Source organism: Solanum verrucosum, unplaced genomic scaffold (genome assembly GCF_900185275.1).
Source record: "Solanum verrucosum unplaced genomic scaffold, falcon-dt-bn FXZP01000196.1, whole genome shotgun sequence".
Classification (NCBI taxonomy): domain Eukaryota; kingdom Viridiplantae; phylum Streptophyta; class Magnoliopsida; order Solanales; family Solanaceae; genus Solanum; species Solanum verrucosum.
Genome location: NW_026020420.1, coordinates 1,590,896 through 1,618,196, shown reverse-complemented (window position 1 = coordinate 1,618,196; position 27,301 = coordinate 1,590,896). Strand labels below are relative to the sequence as shown.

General features: G+C 29.1%; 2 protein-coding genes across 2 annotated transcripts; both read right to left on the bottom strand.

Moving 5' to 3' along the window:
* Positions 1–1,859: 1,859 nt before the first annotated feature.
* LOC125841071 (uncharacterized protein At3g49140-like) lies at positions 1,860–2,576 on the bottom strand. The gene has a single exon (XM_049520078.1). The coding sequence runs from the start codon at positions 2,522–2,524 to the stop codon at positions 2,054–2,056; it is 471 nt and encodes a 156-aa protein (XP_049376035.1). The 5' UTR covers positions 2,525–2,576; the 3' UTR covers positions 1,860–2,053.
* A 7,963-nt stretch (positions 2,577–10,539) lies between these two features.
* On the bottom strand, positions 10,540–12,251 carry LOC125806922 (WAT1-related protein At5g07050-like). Its single transcript, XM_049486675.1, has 7 exons — positions 12,043–12,251; positions 11,853–11,915; positions 11,651–11,767; positions 11,335–11,578; positions 11,068–11,226; positions 10,836–10,987; positions 10,540–10,744 (listed from the first exon to the last, which is right to left on the bottom strand). Exons 1-7 carry the CDS (start codon positions 12,249–12,251, stop codon positions 10,540–10,542), a joined length of 1,149 nt encoding a protein of 382 aa, XP_049342632.1.
* Between the last annotated feature and the right edge of the window lie 15,050 nt (positions 12,252–27,301).

Below are 27,301 nucleotides of genomic sequence, written 5' to 3'. Positions count from 1 at the left end.
TTCTTTTTATCTTCAACATTGACTTATGGAATATAATGACTTTTTGGTAGGTTTCAAAGTGTTAGTCATACTTTATTTTAGTACTTTGTCCATTTTTCTTTTAAAGTCTAGATTTGGTGTATCAATATTTTTGGTTTTGTAGGGGACAAACTTTGGCTAGGATCATGATAACTCATGTGGCTACTCTGTGATTTAGATATCCACAAATTTGAATACTTTGCTCCATCTTCAATTGAATGGCATGTAATGTGACAATCTTATTTTTTGTCAAGTAAAATCATGAAAATGACAAAACAAGTTTTGGTACATAACAAATTGAAAAAAACTTAACATTATGTGGAAATAAATCTAAGGGATAGAATGGAAAGGAAATATTTTTTCACCATCTCGTAGAAATATAAAGTAAAATTACATGCAATAGATTCAATGTGGTTTAGCCACTCAACAATCAATATTATGGATAGTGAAATCTTAGTGCGCTGAGTGAATACTCTTTTATACAAACTCACACGTGTATATATATTTTTATCATAAAAATATATATTATATGTATTTCATACATGTATATATATATATATATATTAGATTTCTACATTATAGATGTAAAAAATTATTTGAATATTTACATCAAACTAATGAATACTCTTTTATACAAACACATAATTTAATCATAGTTAAATTATGTGTATTCTCACCTCAAACCTCACCGTCACCAATTATTTATCGAAATATTTTTAGAATAATATTTTTAAATACTTAACAAATATAAAAAAAATCACTTATTTTCTCTGTGCACACGTGTAGCTTTTTCTATGGAGTATGGTCTATGGAATATCAATCAATACTTTCACTAGTACACTATACATGACAAGGAAACATCTCGCACGTGCAATTAAGTTGCATCATGAAAAAGGAATTAATTATTTATTTAAGTCGTTATTTTTGTGAAAATTTTCATTGAAAAGGAATGCCATATTATTACACCATTTTTTAAGACCTATCTTTTTTGAATTATTCATAGGATTTAGTCAACAATTTAGATATACCATTTTGATTATTGAGATATTTATAATACTCTTTTGATGACTAGGTGAGAAACACATATATATATACTTTAATAGTTTAATGCGATATACTAGAATCTTCAAATATCATCACAAAAGCTATTATGTGTCTGATTACGATACAATAAAGCACCACTTTAGTGTATCAATTGTAAATTTCGGTGTATCGGCTTAGTTATTCTTATGGAACCACAAACTCATTTTATTCATGAACGCAATATATTAGAATCCTCAAACATCACCATGAAAGCTATTATGTGTCTGACTATGATACGGTAAAGCACCACTTTAGTGTACCAATTAGTAAATTTTGATATGTCAGCTTAGTTATCCTAGTGAAATCACAAACTCATTCATCCATGTACGCGATATATTAGAATCCTTAAATATCATCACAAAAGCTATCACGTGTCTGGCTACAATACAGTAAAACACCACTTTAGTATACCAATTGTAAATTTCAATGCGAGCTTAATTATCCTTGTGAAACCACAAACTCGTTTGATTCGTGAATGCAAGATATTAGAATCCTCATACATTACCACAAAAGCTATCACGTGTCTGACTATGATGCGGTAAGGCACCACCGTATTGTACCAATTGCAAACTTCTATTTGTCAGCTTAGTTATTCTCGTGAAACTACCAAATATAATTTGCATATAACAACATGATCATACTTTAAAGTATATTATAAACATTAAAATGAAATTAATTCCCAATAAAGTTTAGAGAAAATAATTTGTATATTATTAAACACAATAAAAAGCATAAAGAAACATAAGCTCATTTATTACCATTATTATTATTGATACAAAAATTACAACAAAAAAACTCTTTGTTTTCGGTGTTTTACAAATATAGCCACATTTGGTGCTCCTATTTTCCCTCCCCCACCAATTCCAGTCGCCGGCGGGGATGTTCTGATGAGAAGCTCCGGCCGGTGGAGATGGGTAATTCTGTAAATTCGCTCTGTAATTTCCGATCTATGTCAATCTACCGTTTTGATCCCATCAACTGAACTCAATAAACCCAGAGAATTCTTCTCCACAACAACATCGGGTTTTTCTTCATCGTCGTCATCGTCATCGTCATCTTCATCTTCTTCTTCGAGTACAGTTTCTTCGGATTTCGGATCTTTGCTAGAACCGGGTTTTACTCGATTGAACGATCCGAATTTGGGGGTAACTTCAGGAGTTGAACAACCGGAGAATTTCGAGTCAAACGAGAAGGAAAATCCAAAATTAGAACCTGAATTCACGGAATCGAATTTATCTAAAGCACTTGGACAGTTTTTTCTTCTCTTCGGCTGACGTAAGGTATCTGGATCTTCTATCTCCGGCTTCTCTTCCCAAATTTCTGCGGTAGTCGGAGGTGATGGATCATCGCCGGAATTCGAATTTGACGGCGCCGGATCTGAGCAGTTTTCTGCCGGAGCTTGATCGGATTTTGGGTTCTCCATTTTGGCAGTTAGGGATTAGAGAGAGTTGAGCTCGGGTTTGTGGGATCGGAGTGGAGTGTGTGGACTTTACTTTTGCTTTTTATATTAAAGTCCTTTTGTTACGTGTAATGATCGTGGTGGAGTTGTATATGCTTCTTTGTTTTTTAATTATACGTGTCATGTTTGATTTTTGAGTGTTAAATTGTTATGAAGTGCTTTACGTTTTAATATGAAATTTCTCGATGCAAATTGAAATGCAGAGTGGAAAATTTAAAATATTATTGAAGTTTATGAGAGATCTCAAGTTTATGATAAGATAAGATAGGTTGATTGTGCTTTAACGATGAGTTAACTCATTATATTAAAGTATTAAAAGTTGATATTGACAATGAATTAAAGTTGAAATACGTGTTAAAAAAGTTGAGTTCAATTCATTAATTAGAGAAATTATTTGTTTTGATCAATTTTTTAATAAAATATTTTTCATATCTTCCAATATTAGAAACATATTCTATCATAATAAACAATTAAAATCAAAGGCATTTTCTAATCCTTAACAAACATTTGTACTATATGTCTCCTTGGCAAATCAAAGTGCTAGATGTTAATAATAATAGTAATAATGATTTCCTAACCAAAATTTTGTTATACTATATTTGAGACCTTTTGTTTTCAATTATATGCTTATCATATATGATATACTTGCAATAGCTTATTATGAAAGGAAAATTTTCCATCATAATGTTTCACGTAACAAACTCGTTCTATTTGTAAATGCAGTATATTCGAATTTCTCAAAATCTCACCATGAATGCTATTATGTGTAATCCTCAAATCTCATCATCATGCTATCACGCGTGCTTGTTCTATTCGTGAATGTGATATATTAAAAATCCTCAAACATCACTATAAATGCTATCACGTGGGCTCGTTCTATTCGTGATCACGATAAATTAGAATCCTCAAACATCACTATGAATGCTATCACGTGTGCTCGTTCTATTTGTAAACGCGATATATTAGAATCCTCAAACATCACCACGAAAGCTGTCACGTGTCTAATTATTACGATACGATAAATCACTACTTTAGTCAGCGGCGGAGCCAACATGTTCTTAGGGAGTTCATCTGAACCCCATCGGCGGAAAATATTATAATATATACATGGTTAAAATTATTTTTTAGGTATATATAATAGATGTCGAACCCCCTTCGACTAGTTCGTGTGTTCACTTCTTCAGATTTTGAATCCTCTTAGTGAAAATCTTTGCTCCGCCACTGACTTTAATGTACCAATCGTGAATTTTGATGCGTCGAACTTAGATATTCTCATGAAATCACAAAATATAATTTGCATATAACAGCATGATCATACTTCAAAGTATATTACAGACATTAAAATGAAATTGGTTCTCAATAAAGTTTTGAGAAAAAAGATTAGTATATCATTTAAACACGAATAGAAAGCATAATGAAACATAAACTCATTTATTACCATTATTATTATTATTGATACAAAAATTCCCAATAAAGATATACGAGGGGAAAAGTGAACACATAATCAAAGTTTACAATTTTTAAAAATAAATTTAGTCGTTTCGAAATCAATTTTGAATATGCGAAATTAACATAAAATTTTAAATATTCGTAAACATATGCATATAAAATTTGGTTTATCAAAGCCAAACTTCAGATAAATTTGAAGTTAGATTTGCCAAAAGTATAATATTAGACAATTTCGAAGTGAAAAGTATCATATTTATAGTTGTACGCTCACAAATAAGTCATATTTGATACGTTTACTTGAATCGTCGAACCGAGCTGACCCATGGATTACTTGGGTTCAACCCAGTACATTCGAGTTTTGATTTGGGCCCAAATTCAATGGGCTAATGAACGTCAAATATAGGAATGAGCCATTGGCCCATTGATTTTGGGCTTCATTGTGATTCAAAAGGCCCATTACATAAAGCTCTTCATTTTCTTCTTCTTCTCATAGGGGATCGTAGCACGATGAGTTATAGTAAAGGTACGATTTAAATTGTAAATTTACGTATAATTTAATTAATAAAAAAGTACAATTAATTTGTGTTTTCAAAGATTGTTTATGAAAAGATAGCCACTTTTTGATACGTAAACACCAATATGGGTACTGTCATAATTTTCGATCTTAAACAAGTGAAAAATCCAAGACACTATCAAGATTTTTTAAATCCATGATAGTGTTTTACAAATTTTAAAAATTAACAATTTTCAATGACTTTTGAATATGTCACTATTTCTCAATTACAAGTCTGAAAAAGGATAATTTTTATTGGGAAAGTAGACAAATATATCCCGAACTATCGTAAATGGTATGCAGATACCCTCCGTCATATTTTTGGGACATTGGTGCCCATGCCGTCCAAAAACTAGAGCATATATACCCTTTATACTAATGAACATACACGTGTCATAATCTTATCCACCGACTGACATTTATTAAATATTGGATCGACGAATAAGATTGTGCCACGTGTCCGTATTTAGTCTTCCGTTACAGTGAAGGGCATATATGCTCTAGTTTTTGGATGGCAGGGGCACCAGTGTTCCAAAAGTATGACGGAGGGTATTTGCATACCATTTAAGATAGTTCGGAAGTATATTTGTCCTTTTTCCCATTTTTATTTTAGCAAAATTATAAACTAAATCAAAACCAAACCCCAATAATTCAAGAAAATAGTAAAGAATAGAAAAAGTGGAATTTGTGATGCTCATATTAGAGTGAGTGATTGGATATATCACTCTCTTCTAATGTCTAATGCCTTGCATCTTGCCTTTATTGCAAATCCAACACATTTTAGCATATAAGTTTGAGACAAAGCCCGCCCCCCCACCCCCCCCTCCCCCTCCTAACCCCACCCACCCTATATATATATGCTTATCCACAATTACAACATAGAAAAACATTCTCAGATGGTTGCAACTGTTCAGGTTTGATGATGCATGAAACTTTACTTCAACATTAATCATTATAAAGCACTTCAATTATTTGTATGATTCTCTGCGGTGACAGATTTAGAATTTTCACTCAGGGTTATTGAAATAGAAAAATAATGTAGTGCTTGGGATTTGAAATCTCAAGGTCAATTTTGAATTCTCTAAATCACTAACTCGACCTTTATTCTTATGTTCAACAATTCAAGAAATTCAATATCTATACAATATATATACACTAAAAAAAATAGAAAACATATAATCAATGCTATATATACTGTTTTAGTTGACATCATCATACAAATATTATTATTGTAAAATGAAAATGGAGTTACCTTTTCTTGCTGATGTAGTATCCCCCTTTTCTTATGTCTTTTTATTGGAACATTTGTATTCATGTAAGTTGATTAATTAACTTAATTTAATCAACGAGTACAATTTCTTCTCAAAATATTGTAGCTTCACAAATCAAACATTAATATTTGTGATTATATTTTTTAGTTTCACATTTGTTTTTTTTCATATGACATAATACCTATGCTTCTATTGAAAAGAAAAAGAATTTGGATAGTATATAGCAAGAGATTGAACAACGTATTGAGTTTTCAAATTAAAAAGGTAAGTAAGTCCAATTCAAGTGAAGGTGAAATGTGTCATGAGAGCGAGTTTGACTCGTGATTAATCAATAAGTGAAGGACCGATCTTTTTGTACTAACTTGGTGGCATAAACCAAAAAATATATATATATTGACTTTTTCATTACTTCTTCATAATTTTGAATTCCTTAATTAGAATTCTGACTCCGTCACTGAATAACATGCATTTAAAGGAATGTATAAATTAAAAAGGAACACAAAGACAATTAAAACTTTATTAATATACATTGCAAAGTTATGTGGAGAATCGAAATTGCATAATCATATCATATGATTATGTGCCCACTAATTAAATCTTTACTAGTGCCTTCCATGCAGATTAACCATATAGTATATACATAATTGTATTATTGGGGAAATAAATTAAAGTGGAGTTGTATGCTCTAGGCCTTATCCACTTAAATTTGTCCTTTTGTCTCCAATCGAATTTTTTAAAAATTCAAGTGGATATCTTTATTACTAGTTGCCCATTTAATACTTTCTTTTTTTGTGTTAAGTAAATTATTTTATTGGGATATAAGATCAAATAATATCCAAACAAAACCCTAACCATTTTTAGTTTGTATAAATACAGCAAAAAACAAATTCAGGTGGTTCTAGCTTAGTGTCTTAGTGGTACACTTTGGGATTTCGAAAAATTTAGGTGTGTACTGAATAAATCGTGTCAAATTTTGGAAATAATGAGGTATTCTATCCCTTTTTATTTTTCGAACTTGAAATCATCGGACAAATGATAAAAATGTATATTGTTATAAGAGCACGGATAATTTGAAATGATATCAACCAGTAAGCTTTCTTAAAACGTGAGATTTGTAATTTTAAAACTAAGACATATTATTTACTACGATAAATAAAAAATAATTTGATAATATGAAATTTCTTTACACCGATGATATATATAATTTAAATACATTAAAAAAAAATTCTTTTTTAAATATGTTTCTTGGGCAAAATATTGGATAGTAAATTATAGATTAATTATGTTTATCTAGTACATTTGCAAGTTGCAAGTACTCTTTTCAGCTTCATCTACTTATTTCTAATGTAAATTTTATATCAACACTTTATTGAATAATCCAAATACTAAAAAATTTTATATGTAAAATTGAACTTTTGCAAGCAACTAGTATCCAAATATCAACAATATAAGAAAAGTTTCTAAATAAAGCTCAAAATGTCAAGAAATAATGGTAACCCTTTAGCAACATATATAACCTTTGTATTTGTTTATTATTAATTAGTAACAAATAGAGAAAAGTGTAATGATTGAAAGATAGTGGATGACTTCATTAAGAGATCTTTCGTTATTGAATTAATTAATAATTGCAACATACATACGTCAAGTTAAATTAAAGTACAAATCTCTAAGTAGTGTTGTGAATTTTGATGACAAATCCTTCAACTTGGAAATAGACAGAAAATGACAATGTAATCATAGAGCAATTAAGTTTTGAGTGGATAAATACATATCTGATTATAAGTGGTATGATTTATTTCGATCAGATCAGTCTACCAGATTTTCCTTAAAATACCTCATATATATCATCAAAAGTATCGATCATCAGATTTTAATTGATATGTACCTTTTTATATATATCATCGGTGTAAAGAAATTTCATATCATCAAAAGTATCGATCAGACCCGATTTTCCTTAAAAGATCTCATATCATCAAAAGTATCGATTTTCCTTAAAAGACCTTTTATCATCAAAAGTATCGATTAAAATCCACCCAATTTCCCTTAAAAGACCTCCGCCTCTTCATACTCATTTCGTCAAATCATTAATTCTAATTATATCACTTGTTAGATTAAAACGACTTTAAAATACATTTATTATAATATATTTTGCACCAAAGTAGCACGATTTTAAAATTGATTTGAATTTGATATATACTTCTGGTGTGAATATATTGATATGTGATTTTTCATGAATGCATTATGTTTGGTATATATTCTATGATCCATTTTTTTTAGCAGCCACAATATGCATTTTTCTATATTCCTTTTCGAGTGATGTTTCATAGAATATTATGTTTTCAAGTTTGGGAAGAAAATTCAATTATATGACATGAGAAATATACTCTATATAAAATAATATATATTTTTTTGATAACATGTGCAGCTAAATGGATAAGCCTATTTTCTTTAAGATTCCTCTTTTTTTTTTTTTAAATCATTTTATTTATTTAGGGATTAGATTCTATGCTAAGTGTGATGAATTAAATTTGATGATTTCATGAAAAAAATGAGCCCTTCGAATTAGAATTAATGAGAGATACTTTGATCCCGCTCATACTAAAAAAGATTATTAAATTCTGAATGATACGTTAGTCACTATCGATAATGTTTTTACCAATTATGTTATTAACATATCTCAAACTTTAACGATTCCTTTGATTCTCCAACACAACTCATGACATAAGTAAATGTACCATTTTGATTGTAATGTGAAAGGAAGATATATATGTTGGCATAAAATATATAGAGATTCTGTCATTATGAAAATTCTAGCATTTGTTCCATTTAATTTTAAATTAGAAATTAATTAACATGAGACATTAACTTTTTAAAATTCTTAATCAGATTAAGATGAATCATGGGAAAAGAATCCGCTAAAAAAGCAAATTATTTTGTGAATATTCACACATTGTGTTCATATATAGTTTTTTTTGTTTTCCACCCAGTGTTCGATATCCATATTGAAGTCCTATTAAATCTGGATTCATACTCAAAGTCCCACCACATTGGGGATAAAACGCTCCATAACAAAGGCGACGCGACTTCATACCCAAGAAGACTTGAACCTGAAACCTTTTGATTAAGGATGAATTAAAACTTACCACTCCACTACAATCTTTGTTAGTGTTCATATATAGTTATATACAAATCACGTGTAAATCCTGCTTCCTCTTCCAATAACATTTTATACGGGCCTTTTCCACAGAAAAGGGGAATCTTGTGTTCCAATAGAAGCATAAGTGATGTGGATTATTCAAGAATCAATTAATTTTCTTCAGATTTCACCCGATGTTATTTGATATTTATATTGAGATTCATCTAAGTTTGAATTTGTATCAAGAAGTTTTTTATTGGTAGGTATGCAAACCACTCCTTAACAAGAACGACGCTATACATAGCAATGCTTGAACCCAAGATCTCGAATTAAAAATGAATGATCTACTTACCATGTCCCTGTTTGATTTACACCAATTGAATCTACGAAAAAAAATAGAATTTAATAGTATTTATATTGGAGTTCGATCAAATCTGAATTCACGTAAAAAAGTTGCATCATTGGGGTACAACGTTTTCTAGCCAACAAAGACGACTTTATAGTTGGTGTTCGAATCCAAACGGTGAGACCTATGATTAAGGTGAGGGAATACTGATCACCTAAAACTTCACCACAACCCTCGTCAACCTCTTATCTGTAATAGGATTTAAATCTATGACATGCACCTAAATCACACATCCCGAGCTGTGCTATTAATTACTACTAGACCATCTTTATTTCAATGATTTTTTTTTGTTGGTTCAGATAATTTAAATGCATAGACAATCATGTTAAGTCTGCTTAAAAAATAAATTGTAATTATATAGTATAAAATGGTCGACATAATATTATAAAGTCAGCCACTAACTGAGTGGGATATGAATCAGATGTGAATAATAAATTGGCAACACATAAAATATTTTTCATATTAAAAGAGGAACATTGCCATGTTATATTTCAATATTGTCCAACAAAAAAGTCTTCATAAATATTCCCCGGTCTCAATTTATGTGTCACTTTTCGTTTTTAAGAGTCAAAACAGTTTAAGTTTGATCGGAAATTTGCACATGGAATCTTCAAATTTATATATTTATAAACTACATAAAAAGTACTATAAGTCACAATAATTGACAATTCAAATATTTAAAAGATATATAAAAAAATTTCAATCAAAGATAGACTTGTTTGAATCTCGAAATCCAAAAAGTGCTACATAAATTGAGACGCAAAGAGTATAATATAATCAACAATAACACTAACAACATACTCCATATATATAATTTATAAATAAAATCTGAATAGGTTAATTTGTACGGAGTCTTACCTCACTTTGTAATGATAAATAGGCTGTTTTTAATAGACTCTTTACTTATCAAAGTTAATTGATATTTCAAATTGATCATGTAAAATATGCCATAAACATATTATAATTTATATGATTACCCCAAAAAGTTACACAGATCCTTTTATAATTTGCCAGGCACCTAAATATTTTTTTTAAAAAAACTCAAAATATCTCTCAAAAATAGATTAAAGAACAGAAAAAAAGTAAAAAATGTCCTTCTTCTGTTCTTTTTTGGCTTCTAATTCCTAAACCAAAAAATTAATCATTTGATACACCAATAGCTAGTTAGCTACTACTGGAATTGGGAATTTTCATCAATTTTTTTTGCATTTCTATATCATTATTTTCAAGAATCATCATTTTATTATTTCCATTAATGCCCTTCACTGGTTCATGAATTATTAATTCTTCAATTTCCTTTTCTTTATACTCGTATTTTCCCCATAGAACAGAATATATCCCTGCCACTATTAACACTGCACCAATAATTCTGAAACCAAAAATAAAAATAAAAATTAGTTTAAAAATTGACAAAAAAAATAAAAATAAAATTGATAGAAATTAAAATAAAATAAAATTACCCTCCAATATATATTTTTTCTGCCAGAATAAAAGATCCCATAATTGTAACAATAATCATCATTAATGGACTAAATGCTGTCACAAAAACTGGTCCTCTTTTTTCCATTACAAGTCCTTGTACATAATATGCTATACTTGATGACACAATTCCCTGTAATTATATTAAAATATAAAATTAAATAATAATTTCTTAATTTTTGTAAAAAGATAATTAAAGAAAAAAAAACTTACAGCATAGGCAGCAGCTAAAAGATTCATGTCGAAACCGATAGTCCAAACCGAATTTTTATGTTCCATTACAAATGTTACCGCGATCGATTGCAACGTTCCCATAAAGCAAACGAGCGCGGTAAGAGAAATTGGAGCTGTATATTTCCTCATCGTTATATTCTGTAACAAATCAAAATTAAAAAAAATCAAATAATCATCATTTAGTAAATAAACAAAATAAAAAAAAATGAACAAAAGACTTTTAAATCTTATGTTACGTAATCGTACCTGAAGAATAAAAAAAGAAGTCCAAGCAAGTGTAGCAAATATGAGGAGAATTGACCCTTTTACCCAATCTTTATCATAAGTTTTATTAGTAACTTGAGTATCATTAGAATTAATATTATTTGACCAAATTAAATTAACAACATGGCCTTTGTATAATGTCATTAACATGGCACCACACACAGTTACTATAGTTCCCAATACTTTTGCTTGACATCTAATTTTCTTTATGTCCACTTTCTCCATCCTTAAAACAAAAAAAAAATATAATTAGTAAAAATAAAAGCTGACTCGAACGTCACGATTTAAAAAAATGTACCTGCAGAGGACTGCCATGACAAATGTCATAGCAGGTAGCATGTTACTCATAGCACATGAAAATGTTGGTGAAGTGAGTTTTAGTCCAGCATAGTAAAAATTTTGATCAATTACTGGCCTGGTTAAATTAAAATTAATGTCAAATATGTGAAAAAAGAAAAAAAAAAGAAGATATATAGAAATAAATAAATTTTAAAACTTACCCTAGAAGACCTAATGCAAATATTTGCAAGAACATCATTAATGTCATCTTTGGCCTGATTTTTCTGTATACCAAATATTATGATGTCAGTATATGTATAAGGTAATGATTACAAGTAAATATCTGACGTATGTGTTATCATAGGTTAAACTATATTGATAATATTTTATCGCGATTGAGTAATTTTTTACCTTTCAAGGATGAGAGCAAAAGGAGCAATGACTATAGTAGCAAAGGCATTTCTATAGACAACAAGAACATAATGACTCATGCCTCTATTAAGTGAAACTTTGGTTATAATATTCATTCCTGCATAACCAAATTGTAAAGAAATCATAGCTATATAAGGCTTTGATCTTTGAAAAAAACTACAATTACATTCTTCTTTAATTCTCTCCATTTTTTGAAGTGATAAAATGGAATTGAGATGAAAAAAAACTATGAAAATGAGAATTTGTGTTTTTTCTATTGAAAAAGAAATGAGACATGCTACATATTTATAGACAAAAGGGCCAAAAGCTAATTAGGGGATCTATACCAACTCGCGAGCATCTTAAATTTGTCAGAATATTTCATATAGACACTCAAATTAAGTCTTGTTTCAATTATTAAACACCTCAATTCTTAACAAAGTGTTTCAATTAGACAGTTTTGATTCAAAGTTTTTGAATTTCTTTTTGATGCGTGTTTTGATTTGTCTATTAGACAGTTATTTTAACTACATAAATTAATATGTCATTTCTTTTAATTATACACATTAATCTCAAGTTGAAATGTTTGAGGGATTTCGACCAATTGAGCGAAATAACATATTTTATCCAGGTTAACTTAACTACCTAATAAACGAAGGAGAACACACACGTCCCCCCCCCCCCCCCCCCCCCCCCCCCGCCCCACCACAAATATGAACTGAAAGTTCTTAGTTGGAACACTTTATTAGGAGTTGAGGTATTCAATTGATTAAACTTTTCAAATTTCTAAGTGAAATATCACGGCAAATTTTAAAAGATTGGTCATGTATTAAGCCATATTAATTAGTAGTTTAGTACTATATAAAAGTGAGAATATTACTTACGTAAGAGTTTCATGTGTGTGAGAATCTCATACTCACACGTCAGTGTAATTTGCACTAAAATTGAATCTTAATTATTGAATATTCTGATTTGTTTTTCTTGTTTGTTATATAAAATAATCCATATAGAGCTTTACGATTATTATTTTTTTGGTGTGAAGAGGGGGAACGAGATTTGATCCTTCAACGATACGTGAAGGATGGAGGGCCTCAACGAACTGAGCTACCCTTTCACCCTAGACGTGTGAGATAGATTCACGCCACTAATTGATATATCAATTTTGCGAATGAAATCATTAAAGTTAGAGAAACTTTCACATATAGCAAATACAAAATCATATTTGTATGCTATAACTATAGTTTACATAATTGCGCTCCATAGCAAACTTTATGTTTGCTATGGCTATTTCGCTATACATATATACAAAAGAAGCTGGCTATTTCGCTATACATATATACAAAAGAAGTAATTGTATAATATGTTTCGATATACATATACACAAGAATCAATTGTATAATCTGTGTTTGTATAAAGCGAGAAATTAGAGAGAAAGACAAAAGAAAACTGGGCAGGGGAAGATCGTATTTGTATAATCATAAGTGTATATGACGAAAATATATGCATTTGTATTTGTATATACAATTTTCTCTCGCTTTATACAAACACAAACACAATGTATACATTTGTGTTTGTATAAAGTGAGAGAGGCGAGTGAGAGTGGCGAGCGAGATCTGGTAGAGTGGCGAGCAAGATCTGGAAGAGGGGAACGAAAATATATGTATATATATAATTTTCTCTCGCTTTATACAAACACAAACACATTTTATACATTTGTGTTTGTATAAAAGAGAGAGAGGCGAGCGAGTCTGCCCAGCGAGAACGAGAGTGGCGAGCGAGATTCACCAGGAAGAGAGGCGAAATAGCAACAGTTTGCTATGGGGTATAATTAAATCAAACTATGGTTATAACATTTAATTTGAATTAATAGTTTGCTATTATATTCCCTTAATAGTTATATATCATAAGTTAGTTAGAAAATTAGTTCTAAATAAAAAGGAATAAAGTATTATTAATGTTATTATTATTATCATTACAACATCCTTTTTAGTGCTAACACTCATGCTACACTCAAAGGAGGTTGGTGGTGGGGTCCACTTTAATGAGGGACCCAAGAGGCTATCATCAATCCGATTAACTAAATTATAATTTAAAATTAATAACCTAAAAATTTTGATTTCGTCTTTAATCATAACTTATAAATCTACTTAGGAAACATTCAGTAACATGCATACATTAACTTTGTTTATTATGGTTAATATCTTGTTTAGTGCACTTTTTTAATCTACACTCTAACCTGTAGATCTAAAAGAATTTGATTATAAGCCTGATCGAATATTGTTTGTCCATAGATAAAATAAAAACAAATTTAGATTTATGTGAAGAGACAGAGAGCATGGAAAATGAGGTCCAAATATTCCTTAATCTCGACCCTATATGGTATATATGTCTTCTTATTAGTCTGTTTGGTCAAATTTTAAAAAATTATATATATACTAGCTAGAAGAAAACTAAATATTTTTTTAAACGAAAAAGGAAAAGCAACATTTTCTCATAAGTATTTTGAAACATTAGCCAAGTACTATATAGTATTACTTTAATATTAATAAAGTATTTTAAAAATTAATTAATTAAATATAAATGGCTTTTCTCCAAGAATATATTTTTTGATAAAATAAGAACTCGTGTATAAGGTGGGGTGGATTCCTCAGCACCCAACAGACGGGAACTGATTAATTACATGAATTGGGATAATACCAAAGGAATATTTTTTTTTATATATATATAAAGTTTAGGAATATAACAATAGCTAGTGGAATTATTGTTATACGTGGGATTAGAATTTCAACGTATATTTTTATTCCTCGAGGATCACAAATTTCCAATTTATCGCCTAGCATTGCATTTCATCTTACCCCATTTGAAATTCGTGATATTTTTTAAAGTTTCGTTTCAATTAATTTGTCCACTTTTAATTTGATAAACAGTTATATATTGATATGGATTGTAATGTAATGATAGAACTGTTTTATTATTAATTAGAGGTATCGAGTTCGAGCTCTGTATATGAAGAAGATTTTGTTGGGAGCGTCACCCCATAATAAGTCATGCAATGCGCTATCCAAATTAGTACTCCAACACTCCCCGCTAATTTGCTAAAATGATTTTATTCTCGTGACTTTTTAAACTTCTTTGAACTTAATGGAAAAATTGAAATCGATTAATCACATACATATAACTCGATTAATTTATATAAATTGATATATTTATTGAATACGTCGCTTGTATTTCACTAAAGTGCCTTTCATAAAAGAGCATGCATGTGGATCACAAAATTCCACAAAGAAAGGAGATTGATTTGAAATCTCCTCACTAACATCTTGTCTAGAATAATTTGTATATCTTTATTATTTTTTAAAAAAAACAGACATTACAAAACTAATTAATGGACATGGCCAGCCTAAAAGGAAACAAATCTGATCATAGTGACAGTTTTTTTTTCATGAAAATAATAAACAAAAGTATTGAAAGTTTCACAAAACGGTTTTTGTCAACTTCACTAATAATGAAATTTGCATGTTGTCAAAGACCAGATCATCCTCTCATTTCTATCTTCTTCTTTTTTTCGATATTTGATATTTGCATGTTATTTTGATCGATTCAAATTTATGGTATGTAAGCCTGTTAAAAACAAGAAAAGTGTACGCTATCATAGGTCTTTCGAATTTCTTCATAAATTCCTAAGCAGCATATGTTGAAATTTGATTTGCTACTTCTACTCTACTTAACTTAAAATAAAAAATGAAATGAAATTCAATTGGTCAAGAAAAAGAACCGTGCTAGTCTGAATTTGAGGAAAGATAGAGAGATCTCTAGGCTCTTTCAATCAAATTGAAAGTTCGCTTTGCCAGTTCATGAATATGCCGCATCCATCAATTCGAGGAGTTGGCCTGATACGGGTCAAAGTCTCGTTTAAAAAAAGTCAGGACTTTTGGACATTTGTACAAAATTTTATTTAATTTTTAAAACTTAAATTCGAAATTTTAATTAATTAAGAATGAAATGATCGTATATCTTTCCTACTTTGTTCTTAATGTGCACACATCTTTGTTCTTTTGTCTATTTGTTTATCCTGATCTTGAAATATTAACTTTGTCAATCAACAATGACTTGAATAGAAATTTAAAAGGAAAAGTTACATAATTAGACATATTTTACTATCATATATACTTAACTTATTTATAGTTTAAAAAAATTACACATAATTTTACTTTTAATATTTATACCATATATTTTAAAATATTTAATCTGATACACAAATTCTTTAAATATGGTATTGAATAATTATCTTAAAATTTAAACTCTTTAATTAGTGGTAAATTAACATTCAAATTATTTTCTATCACCCAGTCCCATTACATCTTTCACCCCACCCCCACGACCTTCTCTCACCCCCCCCCCCCCCCCCCCGATCTTCTCTCACCCCCACCCCCACGATCTTCAAACACCCCCATCATCTCCCTCTCTTCCTTATCCTCGATCTCAATACATGTTTATATCCAACGTAAAACCTAATTACTTTTTTTAATTATTATAATGTATCTTGGTTTACATCTCATTCATGTATCTGAGATAGAGTTCATATTGCTCTAAAGGTCGATTTTATAAACTTTTACAAATTAGGTTTTACGTTGTTTGTTTTTGTTGTTTCTCAACTATTTTAATAGGTGAACATTCACAAAATTGGATGATTCTTGTTAAAGGTATCTCAGTAACAATTCTATTCAATTCAAGCCTTTTTTTTTCATTGACGATTTTGTTATGTATTTTGTCATTGCAGGGTCATCATCCGTCAACATTCAAGTCGAAAATAGATCTAAGTTTAGGAAGACCAAATCAAAATGAAAGAATTACGCAGAGCTTTAATTAACAGAACGTATACACAATTAAACCTTTTAAAACTGTTGGATACATGTATCTGCCCTTTAAATCAAATTAATAACTTGTGTCTCTCAACTTTTAAAATTGTTGATACACGTATCTCGCCTTTGATGATACATGTATCTCACCTTTGTTACCAAAGAAGGAACTAGTGAAGAAGATGAGAAATTGATGAAGAAGATGAAATTTAAGATTACAGAATTACTTTGGTTTATGATTTTGTTATCTTAGGAAAACTTGTCAGAGTTGATACACAAGCATCTTGTAAATCAGTTTGGGTTGTTAAAGAGTAAGCAATTAATCCTTTAATTAAGGAAATAAGATACACCCTCTTTAATTCAAATTACTAACTCGCGTATCTTGATTTTTAAAATTGTTGGATACACGTATCTATCCTTTAATGGTACATGTATCCCGCGACCAAAATATGATATAGAAAGTAATATTACAAACTATTGTGTAATTAGGATCTAAAGTAGAGGGGTTTATGTAGTTTGTCCAATTTAAAAACCACCTTTGTACAATACCATGACTTTAAAATTGTGGGCCAAAACCACTTATTAATAAAATATGTGTGTATGCAACTAATCTATGTTTAAATGTATTTCTAGACTGTGCTAAACACACCAAAATGGATATTAATAAAAGTAACAAATAAAATCAATATTAACATAGGTAACAAATAAAATGACTGACATGTAAAAAATGAATTATAACAAAAATAATGATTTAATCAAACTGAAAAATGTTTGAACATATTCAACCGACTATGACAAAAATAATGTTATCAAAATTAACGAATAAAAATTCTAACATTTTGAGAAAATAAGAATAATTATCGATAAATTGCATTAAAATTGCAAAATATATATTTTGAACTATTTAATGAATAAAATACTCAAAAATATTAACTTAAAAAAATATTATACCAAAATTGGTGTCGTTTTAAAAATCCATTTATGGCGCCATGAAATGGATTATGAAGACAAAATCAAATTCTGTCAAATTTTACAGAGCCTTTAAGAAATATTAATATGTTGGTGCTTAATATTGCACACTCCTAGATATATGAAGTCTAATTTTAACTTTTTGTCTATGCTCTTTGCAGTTTGCAAATACGAAGTAACCTTTCTATGCTTGACGAGCCAGACCTTGTTTTTACGATTGTTCTTGGTCCTGTAATTGCAAGAATATATACCAACCCTCGTAACAAGAATAAGAATTGACTATGGCTTGAAAAAGTTGTGAAATTTTGGAATTCAATGGTACATTTGATGAACACATCAGTATTGTAGGCCTAGAAAGTGAAATGCGTGGTGGAAGTTTATAGTTTTTTCCGGAGGAGGATTAATCACTTAGTAGGTATTGTAGGTTGTATCGTTGTAAAATCAGTTCCTACATTCAATAATAGTTATTTGTAACTTACTATATTGATTCTGTGAATCAATACTTATGAATGTTACTATATGTTTTTAAGGAGTGTGCCAACAATTCATTAGATATTACTATAACTCAGCGTTTCCACCAAAACAAGAAGATTTTGGAAGAAGTTTATGAATTGAAAATGTAGTAGCATGCCTAAGAAAACTTAATAAGCAAAAAATAATAATTTATAACATGAGATATCTGTCATACATACGAAAAAAATGATGCATATATTAACTTTATTTATTATAAGTTCCTTATTTTGTGCACTTTTTTAATTTATGCCCGACTTAGAAAATTAAAAAAATTAATCATAGTTCTGACCAAATATCGTTTGTCTACTAATAAAACAAAAAAAAAAATTGATTTATGCAGAGAGCATGGAAAATGAGGTCCAAATATTCCATAATCTCGACCGTATATAATATTATATATGTCCTCTTATTAATCTGTTTGATCAAATTGTAAGAAATTATATATATAAAATATTTTTGAGTAAGAAAAAGTAACTTTTTCTCATAAGTACTTGTGAAACATTAGCCAAATATAAAGTATTGCTTCAATTAATAAAATATTTAAAAATTAATTAATTAAATAATTATAAAGGATTATTCTTTACGAATACTTTTTTGATAAAATAAAACTGATGAATAAGATGAGCTCTAAGGTAAACTTAAAAAATAATTAAAATATAATATATATTTTTCGAATTTAACGAGTGCACATGTGGTGGGTCCACCTATGAGCTGGGGTGGGGTAGATTCCTCAGCACCCCACCCAACAGATCTGAAACTGATTACACTTGGGAATTACTCTTTTTGTTTTATTTTATATGAGTTAGTTTAGTCGATACAAAATTTAAGAGAAGACTTTTGAAATTTGTGGTCTAATATAAGTGATAGATATTTTTGTGACTATAAATTATTTCACTAGTGATAAAATGAGCATTTTAAAGTTAATACTTGAAATAGAAATATATCATTTTCTTTTTGAAATTGACTACAAAAAAAGTAAGTCATATAAAATAGGACATGAGTATATATTATAAAAAAGTTTAGGAATATATCAATAGCTAGTGGGATAATTGTTATATGTGGGATTAGAATTTCAACGTATATTTATATTCCTTTTTAACTTTAATTTTATTCCTCGAGAATCACACCGTTATAATTTTCCATTTTATCACCTAACATAGCATTTCATCTACCCATTGGAAATTCGTGAGCATTTTTTTTAAAGTTTGGTTTTAATTTGTTTGTTCGATTTTAATTTGATAAAGAGTTATTAATATGGATTGTGGTGTAGTAGTTGAACCGTTTCATCCTTAATCAGAAGTCTTAAATTTGAGCCCTAGATATATAGAGAATTAGATCTTTTTGGAAGCGTCATCACTATAATGGATCATGCAATGCGCAATCTGAATCTAGTAGGGGCTTCAATGTGTACACAAGATATTGGACATGGGATCAGAGGCGGACCCACACCTATAAATGTGGGTGCACGTGCACCCATTAACTTCAGAAAAAATCATGTGTATATATGTATATTTATCTTGAAAACTGACAGAAACTAAGATACAATTAATTGTACACCTATGAGGAGCATATGAGTGCCCTTGTGCTATTGGTACAAGCCAAAGGAATCATTGGTAGGACTAGTGTTTGAATTTGGCTAAAGCCCTTTTTTTGTTTTTATTTTAAAAGTGTAGCTTAAAACTCATATTGAGCTAAGCTAAGGTAATATTGGTGCACCTGAAACCTTCAAATTCTGATTTTGCCTTTGCATGGAATGGAAAACAAAAATAGAAATAAAAATTAACTTGACTTATAGTTAATGCATGCATTATATTTGCTGATACACTCTACCAAACGACCCCTTAGAGTTTGAATAAATAAAGAATGACTTTTGATTCTTGTAGTCTAGACTTTAAGATATGTAGAATATAACAAATTGCTCTTTAATGCTGCGATGTTAAATATGTCGTGTGAAAAATTAAAATTAAGGATAACTACAGATGCAAAAAAAAATTCTTTTTTTTAAAAAAAAAAACAGATCAAAAACGAAAAACAGAATAAACAAGTTGAAACAGATAGAAAGAGTACTACCACGTACATAGTTTTGTTTACCCAACATATAGAATAGCCAAAAATATTCCAAATTAATTTAATATTCCCATTTTAATAGAACTTACTAATTCGATTAATTTGAATTTTGTGTATATACAATATTCTCTAAGGGGCTTTAGTACTCCAACACTCCCCGCTAATTTGCCAAAGACGATTTTATTCTTATGACTTTTTAAGTTCTTTTGAACTTAAGGAAAAAAACTAAAATTAATTAGTCACATACATATAACTCGATTAATTTTATATAAATTGATATATTTATTGAATTCGTCGATTCCATTTTACTAAAGTGCCTTTCATGAAAGAGCATGCATGTGGATCACAAAATTCCACAAAGAAAGGAGATTGATTTGAAATCTCCTCACTAAAATCTTGTCTAAAATAATTGTATAATTCTTTAATTAATTATTTTTTAAGAAAAAAAACATAATTAATGGACATGGCCAGCCTAAAAGGAAACAAATCTGATCATAGTGAGTGTTTTTTTTTCATGAAATTAATAAACAAAGTTTTGAAAATTTCACAAATCGACAATAATAAGTACAAAAAAAGAAAAAGCATATAAAGTGCTTGGATTATAATAGATTCGATAATATTTTTTTCCTTGTCCTATGTTTATATATTTGACTGAGTTTTGTCAATTTCCCTAATAATGAAATTTGTATGTTGTCAAAGACCAGATCATCCTTTCCATTTTTTTTCCACCTGATATTTGATATCTTTGATCAATTTGAATTTATGCTACATAAAGTTCATTAAAAAAAAAGGAAAGAGCACATCAGCATATATAGGCGCTTTGAATTTCTTTGGAAATTCTCAATGTAGCATGTGTCTAAAATCTAGCTAGTTACTTACTACTTTATTTAACTGAAAATAAAAATAAAATGAAATTCAAATTGATCGAGAAAAGGAATCGCGCTAGTCGAAATTTAGGAAAAGATAGAGAGATCTCGAGGCTCTTCTAATCAAATTGAGAGTTCGCTTTGTCAGTCCATGAATATATTGCACCCAACACTTCGAGGAGTTGACCTGATACGAGTCGAAACCCTCTCTCAAAAAAGTTAGGATTTTTGGATAAATTCTATACCAAAATTTATTTAATTTTTAAATCTTAAATTTGAAATTTTAATTAATTAAGAATGAGATGATTGTATTATCTTTCCTACTTTGTTATTAATGTGCACGCTTCCTTTTTCTTTTGTCTATTTGTTTATCTTGATCTTGAAATACTAACTTTTCAAATTGGCTATAAAAGATGAGCTAATTTGGATTATATGCAAAATATTCACCCTATGAAAATTCATAATGCAGACATCTTGATTAAGTTTCGATAGTAGCATAGTCAAAAAATTTATTAGGATGGTCAGAATATAAACAAAGAAAAAAAAGGAGATTTAATATTTAGTATATCGATGATTCATATCTTTATGGGTTAAATTTAATATCTAACTTAGTATGACGAATCAACAAGTAGATGCAAGATACATATCGATTTCTCAATTTATGTATGTCATTTTTTTACGGATTACACTAATCTTCTTTGTATCGTTATAAATTTAAATTAATCAGATTTCTATCAGATACCGAATATCGATAAGGTGGAAAAAGGTAAAAATGAGAGACTTAAAATGTACATTAAAAAAAGGTAATCTTTGTGATATTTTGGACAAACCAATTTCAGCTAATTACAAGTGCAAAGATTAGGGGAATATATAGCTTTTTTGCCTTTAATAGCTTGTGATTTCTTAGTGTTTCTTCTCATGTTTTTGGATCTTGATAATTGCTGATGCAATTAATTAATTAATTAGTGGATATCCACAAAGAAAAAAGCACTGTTTATCAATTACGTAATTATCAACTTAATTATTTGTAGTCTTCTTAATTGTGATGATCACATAGGTGGACACAACTTTAATTTGATGATATATACTTTAGCCTAAGTGTTTGATGATATGATAACAATTGCTTAATTAAAGATTAAGCACTTAATTAATCCATTTGATGATATATACTTTGCGTTGGGTGGATGAACAAAATCTCAAATTGGTAGTGGAAAAGAATAAGAACCTACATATAATGTGTAGTTAATATTTTTAAATGTTGTGAGACTTTTGGAGAAATTAAACTGCGCTTGCTTGGTCAAAGTGAACAATATCGCATAATGTTAAAAGTATATTTTGTGTGTTTTAGCTAAACAATTGATATTAAAATTACCAATCATTCGACGAGATGAATTGAAGGTGTGGGCCCAACTTAGTATCTTTTTCCGTGTACAGACTGATTTAATACATTTATCGTAGGTTTGGAGTCCTATACGCAAAAAATAAGCAGTGGCCTTTGGTGGTTATAAATATTCGATTGATATGAGTGACACACAATAAATCTTCAGATAATCTCATGAGGTGATCGATGAGTAATTTAACTAAAGATCTCAACAAATTTCAAGTGAAAATAAGCTAGCCTTTTAGTTTGAATTCATCAAGAGCACTACCTGATACAAATTTAAATTAATCGGGATCAAACTAGACTGTTAAACCGAAAAAAGTCACTTAACATGTTGATGATACTTTATGAACAATTTACACTAATTAATGCTACTAATACTCTTGCCTAAACAGACAAACAGTACTTTTTCCTAATAATATTCTTTGTTTGATTTGGAGTACATAAATATCTTGAACTATTTTAGTGATTAATTATTTGTTAATTAGACTAATTAATTATATATTAGTGAACTAGTGCTTCCATGATGGGCAAATAGAAGGGCAACGTGAAAGTGAAAAACATCACAAAGTTTTAAAATGACCAAATTGTCCTTTTTGTTTAGTCCATGAGAAATCATATCTATAATTAATATAATACCTCCTATACATGATAGATATGATTCAAGAACGTGACTTAAATTGTTCAAAATCATATAAGGAGACAATATATTTCATCAACCATCGATATATGTGGAGTATATATACGACACCCCTCGCTCCCTCCCCGCATACACCATGATTGAACATTGTTTAATTTATGAATTGAGATAAATCTGAATCTTATATTATGTGAAGAATTTCAATCCTTGGGCCTAATTCATTACGAGAGTTACCTCATGATGTGAATAATATTGATCATAAATAACATCAATCCATCAATGTGAAAAAATGTCTTTTTTTCCACTTTCGCAACACGATTTCGTTGTAAGGTGTATGATTATATGGTATATATACTTTGTAAGCAACAAGCTCAAATACCCTTTAGATGTGGAAAATATATAAGTCTGAACGCTATGTTAAATGTGCAATTGAAATTACACTACGTAGATATTTGTGTAGATGAGGCAACAATTGATCGTAAAACCAATATGAGTAGACGAACTAAAGTTAATGACCGAACATACTGCAACAGGATCCCTAGGTAGCTCCCCTCAAATGTCGAATTTTGATTTTTATAAATTTTAATTGTAATTTACTATTTATAATTAATATCGAACTTCAATATTTAAAATATTATTTATGACAGTTGTTGAAGAGTCTCAGATGAAAAAGAGATCATATATTGTCTCTTTATATAGTACTGGACAATTATTTTGTACGAACTAATTTTTGAAATTGGGTTAGGTCTAAGTTCGTTTCTTTAACAACATCACATGGACTAAAATACCCCTACGTTGAACCTGAAAACCCAAGTTGCAATGTCCATTAAGAAAGAAGCCAAAGGCAGGTAAAAAGGATGAAGTGGAGCACAAAAAGACCACATAATATAATATGGATATCTAATCATACAAACCAAATGTTGCAACCCTAGAATAACACTATGTTAAAGGACATCATGACCTTATAATATAAAAGCCACAATTTTTTTTTTAAAAAAACAAACATTGGTGGGTTACTTTTTTTTTAGTCGACATAGTTACATGATGAAAACATTGAGTGCACTGCAAAAGTTTCATCTTTTGACTAGGTTTCTTGTATGATGAAATCAAATGTGACAATCATGTGTTTTCTAATCGATGAAAGATATTTCAGATTTGAATTTTGATATGAAATTATTTTAATTAGGTAATGCTTTATTTTAATGTGAAACATTTATTGCGTAACTTTAAAGTTAATCACATTCTAATATAGATACTGAATACCGAGTCATGAGGAGAAAACAATCACATATTTGCCATTCCTTTTTTTATTTTGGGTATTATTTGAACTTTGATTTTGTTTGTAGGAAGGAGTGGAAAGACAAAAGGTGACCCTTTGGGTTTCCAATGTTTGCATTTTTAAAGACAATTTCCAAGAGGTAGGAACACCTATATTGATCTTAATTTTTTTTTAAAAAAAAATTCTTCTACTTTTTAATAATATAATTTGTATATGTTGTTATTTTTTTTTTTTTGTTATCAACATATTTTAGTTATATATTACTAGTATAACAAGTTGTTATTCCAAGAAATAGGAATAACTGTAATTATCTTTCGATTGATCTAATAAAATAATTTTTTTATACATTTGATTGAATGTAAAACTCTTTCTACTTTCATTTTATTTTCCATATTACTATGGGGTACAAAGCTTCCACTATATAACTTTTAGCTTTCATCAACTAGCCACTAGGCATCATGCATGTGGTGGCTATGGTTGCAAAAGGGCTCCAACTTGTTATGTGTTGTATTTATTTTAATTTTTTGGTTTTGTCTTTTCCTCAGGTGAAATTGATAACAATGTTAAAAGTATATCACTCCCTACTAAAGACGGATTCGAGAAGTTGAACTCGAAACATCTAATTAAGGATGAAAGATAGTACCACTACACCATAATCTTTAACGGTTTGTTTGGTGTTTCAACTACATACCTCATTACACTTCCACTTATTGATACCTATTGTAATGATAACTCATTTATATCGTCATAATCTTCTATTGAATTTTTCCGAGTATAAATATTTGATTTTCAAAGTATAGTAAATATGAATAATTTAGTAAAATAAATATTTAACTAATGTTTTTAAAACAAAGAGAAGTGCAAAATGTATATGGTAAAAATAAAGGGAACGAAGAGTTTATTAAAGAAATTAATAATCTTAATCTTTACTTTTTCAAATTGAAGAGGTAAATCACTTTTAAGATCCCAAAGAAAAAGTTTAAATTTTAAGGAATAATTGGTATTAAGCCAAATAACTTTTACATAAACATCCAAAATAATAAAAGTCGCTATCTTTCTTTCATTTGTAATTATTTTATTTATTTATTTTTACATATAAATGGACAATTAGAAAACGTTTATTCTCCATACTTTGAATAAACCCTTTTACTTTTGTAAATGTTTTTTTAGGTACCGAAAGTTTGAAATATTGATATATTATTCCTAAGAAACCTTTTTTTTTTAGATCAAAGTTGACATACCAAGAGATGGACATTTAGTTCAATGTGCCCTATATACTTTTTCTTTATAAAGTTTTTGTTAAGTTATTTTTATTAGTATTTAGTAATTAGCGGAGAATCAAGTAAAGGCCGAACCACAAGGGTCTATCGTATATAATCGTACATTATATATATATATATATATATTTCTACAAGAATCTGTTTTCACAGCTTGAGCCTGTGACCGTTTGCTCATAGGACAACAACTTGTTACTTCAAAGTACTCTTGCTAATTCAATGAACCTCCTATGTACTTCTTCTTTATAAATTTATGTTTAACTATTTTTCTTAATATCCAATAATTAGCGGAGTATTGAAAAAGGATTAGATCATAATGATCTATTTTACATAGTCTTGTTTTGCCTGTATCTCATATTTTCATTGTTCGAGCTTGAGATTTTCTTATCACACGTCAACAACTTAACAGTTAGGTCAAACAGCCCTTCAAAATAATCAATAATCATATTCTACATTTAAAAGAACTGTTTTTTTTCCTCAAAGAATTTTACTTTTTTTTTAAAAAAAATTCTTCTAAAAACATAATGATGTCCACTTTTGAATCAATGTATTTTCTTTTATTAATCATGCAAGAGGACTCATTGAGTGGCCAAGAGAATTAATTAAAAAAGAAAAGAGTATTAATTGACTGGCCTATAATAACAAAGATCATAAATTGTTTTTCAATAATTTGAAAATTTTAGAAAGTTAAAGATTTTCTTGAGAAGATGGGAAAATCCTTCTTTTTAAGTACATACGTGAGCCATGCATGATCAATTATATGTCTTTTAAAACTATATTCAACTTAATAATTAATATACTTTTTTGATACTTGGACCAAAATAGTGATTTTGCTAGAACAAGACCTTTTTATTAATTCAACGAGAAGAGATTTGACAAGACGGAGTTGAAATAGAAGTTGCTTTCATGGCTCGGACTCGTGACTATACGTACACAACTTTACCATTAACTTTACCATTATTTCAAGTTTCTGTTTTCTCCGGCGAGGGTTTAAATTTGGATTGTTTTAACCTCTTAAGGCCTTGATATCATGAAAGATTTTCTCATTATATTGTATTGTAAGTGCACCTCTATATTTATATTTTATAGACCAAGTCAGAGTTCTAGACTAAGTCACGTAATGAGAATAGCAATTATATGCAAATTAAGCCATAAATAAATAAAGTCAATTCATATTAGATAAATGAGTTGCTCGAATAATAAACATTTTACGTTTTTCATTCTAATTCTTGAGTCATTAATTTGAGTAGTCTTAATATCCTTATAGGTAGTGGTTATTTCTTTCACAACAATGTACGTTGCTACTTTAATTTTTTAAAGAACTTTATGTTATTTTATTTTATTTTTCAGTCAAAAGGCAATGTCACCAGACACCAATTGTCCAATTCAATTGTGTGTCGAATGGTGT